The following is a 5,880-nucleotide window of genomic DNA, read 5'->3' as shown; positions in this document are numbered from 1 at the left end:
CACTGTTATCACTTCAATGCATGGCTAATCTTACTAAGGTAACAGACATTCATACCTAACAATGCTAGCTACAGGTACTTGGGAGTAGACAGACAGGTCCCTACTCTGACCTGATTAACAGTTATCATACAGTTACATCACTCTTCTTACCCTTTACATTTTCCTTTATCTAATGGGGAAGGGGGGTACCTAAGGAAAGAAATGTAGGGTTTCATTAATATTTAAAAAGGGACTCTTTTTGGTTTTGTTCTTCCGATTGTTTGTTCACTTCCTTAAATAAAAAGTAGGAAACTGAAAGTAAAAACTTCAGGCATGGAATACCTTGAACACCAGAAAGTGATGAAAGAAAAACTCTCTCCTACATAATACTAACATTCAGAGACATGGGGCTAAAACACAGAACTCTGACAAAGACCTTGAACAGGCACCAGTTGCTCACGTTCTGTACAAACACAGGGAATCTCAGACATCATCATGATCAGCAGGAGTTTGCTGCAATTTTGCCTCATGTTGCTCTTCTCCAGTGAAATCTCATGTCTGGACTGTAACAGGCTTCATGTTCTACAAACCAGAATGAACAGCGACAGTTTAGAGCGTCTGGAGAAAATGGGTGGAAACTTTCCCTTCCAATGTCTAAATGAAAGGACAGCTTTCAAGCCCAGAGATATCCTCAAGATCCGACTGTCCCAGCAAGAGAATGCCAAGGTAGCCATCAAGCAGATCCTCCAAGAGCTCTTCCATATCTTTACCAACAATCTCACCCAAGTTGCCTGGGATGGGACGTCCATAAAGGAATTCCAGAATGGACTTCACCAGCAGATTGAGAAGCTGGAGACGTGTTTGAGTGCTGAGATGGAAAAGGAGATAACCTACCCAGGAAATGAGACCATCCTGCTCACCAGCCTGAAACTGAAGAGATACTTCCAGACAGTAGACGATTTCCTGAAAGAAAAGCAATACAGCCAGTGTGCCTGGGAGATCATCCGTGCGGAAATATCCAGATGTTTTCCAATTCTCGACATACTCACAAAAAGACTTGAAAATGAAGGTACCAAATATTTATTTTTCCTAGAAAAAACTCAAATAATATTATATGAATAAAACAGCTGAAGAGAGATGGGTCATAATTTTATAATTCTTATTAATAATAGGGCCCAATCTTTCTCCCATAGCTGTACGGGTGAAATTACTATTTCAATCTCATGTTAATAAAACGGTTTTAGAGTAGCATATAGTTTAGTGGTTCTTTACCGCACACAATATTCTATATGAAAAAATATACAAGTATATCATAACTGTTAACTAATGGCAAAATATCATCCTTTAAGAATTAACCATACCAAATATAACTTTGCCCAGTAAGCGGCTTAGTTGGGGAAAACAGCAACAAGCCCACTTTTAACAACTGCCTAGTAAGAGAAAATCCCAATCAGGACACCAGAAAATTGATGGTCCGTGGGCACACACTTCTATCCCACCATCTAATTCTGCCAGTTACTTCTGCACATAGGGATGGCCAAGGCTACTTATTCTGCTTTTCTTTGTTCTGTTTACCTCTATATTTCAACAATTTTGGTAAAAAAAAATTCCACAAGATCATAGGTGCACTAAGGCTCAGGATTTATGATTTGACATCTGGTTAGAAAAAGATGGTCTATATTTGGCATTTGAAACTCTCCATGTTTGAGCTATTCCCCTTTTTTATTTCAGCATGTGATGCTTCATGCAATGATGTTATGAAAACAGCTGAATGAAACTACATCTCCACTGGAGTGGTTTGTCTCGAAGTTGATTCTACAAGCAGTTCCTTTACCAGACTCTTATCAGTCTGTCTTGCATTAAAACAACTCCTACAGCACTCCAATTGCACAATTTATATTCTTGCCATTACCAGACTGATTTACTCACATGAGAAAATGTAAAACAAAAGATATTGCTGAAAATATGCCAGAAGACAACATAGTATTTGAACCGAAGGAGAAAAACCTTACAATTTCCAAATCATTGATGTTATGCGTTTGCTCAGAATTTTCCTTGGGCTACTCTTAAAAATGAAATCCCACCTCTGAACTGTAACTGGCTTCGCTTCAGCATAACAAATGTGAACGAGGTCAACTTCCAAACAAAACGGAAGGATAATTTTCCTGTAAATTCAGAAAGAAGAGAGACTTTATGTGGCCCCAAAAGGTTCTCAAGCCTTAGCAGAGACAGACTGCCAAGTGGCCGTCCAGAAAATCCTCAAACAGATTTGCTACATCTCGTGCCACATTCCTTCCCTAGCTGCCTGGAATGACAGTCCCATTCAAAGATCCAAACATGGACTCATAAGCAAATGGAGTTTCTGGAGGCCTGTTTCACTGCAAGAATAAAAAGCAAAGAGCATCCCAAATTCTAGGTCATGTATAATTAAGTGCACTGGAATTATAAACTAGTGAGACTATATATATCCTCCTCCTGCACTGTGAAAATATTTTCAGATCATTTTGCTAGATTTGTAACAGTATTTTGGTGTTGATCTACTTTTATTTATTTATAATATTTATTTATTGCTCTTATTTATCATTTTCAGATGTATTTTATATTTATAAATAAATATTTATTTATACAAAATAGCAGCCTACTGCAGTAGTGATTTGTATTAATTATATATTTAAAAAAGCAAAGACCCAATAAAAATATTGTCTTGTTCTGCTTTAAGACTCCAGTTCAGCAAAGGACTTGTCAACATTTACCTAAGGTTAAGTACACGAGTCTTATGTTCACGTGTGGAAGTACCTTGTAAACATAAACCCTGATTCAGAAGTGACTCCAGAGGAAAATAGGTATGGTAATTAATTTTACCACTCCAACAGACCACAAACCACAACCTCAGTTCTGCAGCTTTTGCATTTCTTCCCATTACTAGATAATTTTCCCCCCACCACTTGTAGCTGTGGGTGTATGCTTCAGTAGCTGATTGTGATGAAATAGGCTGGTTTGTAAGGACCAGTTAAAAGGGTGATAGAGAGATTGGCATTCCGAGGGGGGTTGTCATGATACAAAATTGCTTGCCTCTCCCTCCCACTAATGAGATGTGCGTGTGAACTTCCTCCCAATTAGTCAGGTTTCCATATACTCAGTCTCCCTATCCACCACCTTTCAGACTTGTGTGGGCCTAATTTCCCCCCCACCAGTCAGACAGACTTGGGTACACTTGCCTCACAAATGACAGCAATCAAGCTTGCATGTACCCAATCCCTCCTGCTAAGGTTTGTAAGCACCTGGGGCTACCCCTTTTGCCTTTCCCTTACTGCCCCAAAATCAAGCACGTGCTCATGGACTGCATATTCCACCAACAACCACCAGTTTTATGAGCACAGTGCATCAAAATTTCAGTTGTAATGTGAATAATGACTAAAAATATCCTAAACCCAATAATTAAAAATTTGAAAAACAAAAAAACAAAACAAAACTAGGCATTAGACCAGACCTAGTGAGGAAGGATCTACCTCTCTGCCAAATCTGGGTACGTAGATAGTATTCTAAGCGTTACTAGGCAATCCTAGCACTGCCTAGGACAAATTTAAGCCAGACACTAAATCTGGAGATTTCTTATTTAAAAGTTTTTAAAAGAAGTCAAACAGCCACTACATTAAATGTTCAAATAGTATAAAAACAAATCATGTGTGAATTCTCACAATGATTGTCAATCTGCCTTTAGGGGAAAAACAGGAACATATTCCCTACTGGAAATCCCTTTTATAATGCAACCAAAAATACGGAGTTGCTAATAGGAGCCTCTGTACATTCAAAGTCAACAGATGGTGCCACTGCAGAAGCCTTTAAAATTATGGATACATCCTATCTCCTAGAACTGGAAGGGACCTTGAAAGGTTATTGAGTCCAGCCCCTGCCTTCACTAGCATGACCCAAGTACTGATTTTACCCCAGAACCCTAAGTGGCCCCCTCAAGGATTGAACTCACAACCCTGGATTTAGCAGGCCAATGCTCAAACCACTGAGCTATCCCTCCCTCTGCTTGTTTTCCCTCTGGGGTTCTAAAACAGTTTATGATGTGGGCCTAATCTTACAAAAATTGTTCTGTGGACCATTTCCCCACCTATTCGAGATCAGGTAACACCTTCGTGGCAGGTACAGCAAATGCTTGAAAAAAAAAAAGTAGTACTAGGAACGCATTTATAGTAATTTCAGTACTAGGAATGTGGGATCAGCCAGTTCCCTGAAGACCACCATCAGGTCCTCCATGTGCCACCACTGATACATGAACCTCAATTTGGGACCTGCTGGTTTAGAGGCATGTACAAGGAGTTAACTCTTAAAACAAATGCCTATTCTTTCTTATGGTGCAGGGTTTTTCAGTAGCTGTGCCTATCAGTGGTAGTAGTTCTTTCCTGCTCAAGTCTCTCTGCATTCATTTTATATTGAAAAAACACAATTACATGGAAATGAGAGCAAAAAAAAAAAATAGACTGTATAAACAAGTCAAGGATTATAAACGGATTGGTTCACAACCTCCAAAACGGTATCCCCCTCTCTGGTGGTACGTGGCAGTAACAGAGCATGTGGGAGCCATATAAATTCTTCTTCAAAGTCTAACTAATTCATTACCCCTATGGTGCAGAGGGGAACCTCCTGACAATCATTTCATCACACAGTTTTTAAGCTGTGCTACATGAAAGAGTCAATTCATTTCTTTAAGAAGCCATTTGATGAGTTCTATCATCTATGATTTTAGGCCTTCCTGTGGGAAAGCCAACCACAGGGGGATAAACAGGGAGGAATATGCAACTAATAGATCCCCACTTAAGCTCTCCTTTATCCTTCCATTGGTAGGCAGGAGGAAATAGTGACTGGTTTGTCTCCAGCTTTCATCATAGAAACAGAGGCGGCTCTGGTTTCTGTACGGAACACAAGGTCTTTCCACACAATGTAATTTTTGTGCCGCTGACATTGCGAGCTACTCCCACTAGCACTGCCAGAGCCAGGGCCGGCTCCAGGGTTTTGGCCACCCCAAGCATCAAAAAAAAAAAAAAAAAAGCTGCGATCAGATCTGCGGCAGCACTTCGGCGGAAGGTCCTTCGCTCCGAGCGGGAGTGAGGGACCGTCCACCGAATTGCCGCCAAATAGCTGGACCTGCCGCCCCTCTCCGGAGCAGCCGCCCCAAGCACCTGCTTGCCAGGCTGGTGCCTGGAGCCGGCCCTGGCCAGAGCCCAATGCACGTATGCTCGCTAAAGGCCCCCCAGGTGGCTCATAACTGTACGAAGAACAACCCAAGAGGGAAGTATGTGCAAAAGCGTCTTACTCCCTGGCTCCTTATCTCACTTCCATGTGGAACAGGTAAGAGACCCATGCAGATGGCTCTATCCCTGTACGGATCCTCTGCAGCAGGCTCTGAACAGTTTGTAACTAACTTTCCTCAACCAATAGATTAGCTGTTTGCATACATACTGCAGGGGAATTGGAACTGGGGCACTGGGGTGCTCAGCAGGCAGTAATATTACTAAGCGAATGCATGGTTTCCATCATATATGGGGTTCACAGTTTTGTTCAATGGCTTTCAGCATCCCCACTATAAAAATTGTTCCAGCACCTGAATTGCTGTTACCATAGGCGCCAACTCTGTGGGTGCTCCAGGGCTGAAAAAATGAAAAAAATTAGTGGGTGCTTAGTACCCACCGGCAGCCAGCTCCCTCCCTTTCCCCCTGTGCCTCCCATCCGCCAGCAGCCCTGCTGATCAATTTCTCCCCCTCCCTCCCAGCACCGCCCACCCACCACAATCAGCTGTTCCACGGCATGCAGGAGGCGCTGGGAAGAGGGGGAGGAGCGGGGATGGGGCACACTCAGAGGAGGGGCAGAAGTGGGTGGGAAGAGGCGAGGAAG

The 5,880-nt window shown here is 42.1% G+C and overlaps 1 protein-coding gene across 1 annotated transcript; it reads left to right on the top strand.

Moving 5' to 3' along the window:
- The first annotated feature begins 474 nt into the window (after positions 1-474).
- LOC112114758 (interferon beta-like) lies at positions 475-1,754 on the top strand. Its single transcript, XM_024211628.2, has 2 exons — positions 475-1,048; positions 1,711-1,754. The coding sequence occupies exons 1-2, from the start codon at positions 475-477 to the stop codon at positions 1,752-1,754; spliced, it is 618 nt and encodes a 205-aa protein (XP_024067396.2).
- The last annotated feature ends 4,126 nt before the right edge of the window (positions 1,755-5,880 follow it).

Source organism: Terrapene carolina, unplaced genomic scaffold, assembly GCF_002925995.2.
Source record: "Terrapene carolina triunguis isolate 2854851 unplaced genomic scaffold, T_m_triunguis-2.0 Scaffold35022, whole genome shotgun sequence".
NCBI classification, from domain to species: domain Eukaryota; kingdom Metazoa; phylum Chordata; order Testudines; family Emydidae; genus Terrapene; species Terrapene triunguis.
This window is presented reverse-complemented; position numbering and strand designations above follow the sequence as displayed.

Excerpts from the sequence above, each read along its gene's own strand:
- LOC112114758 (XM_024211628.2), top strand. The coding sequence starts at position 475 with ATGATCAGCAGGAGTTTGCTGCAATTTTGCCTCATGTTGCTCTTCTCC. Across the intron at positions 1,049-1,710 it reads AAAAAGACTTGAAAATGAAG|CATGTGATGCTTCATGCAAT; the intron begins GTACCAAATATT and ends TTTTTATTTCAG.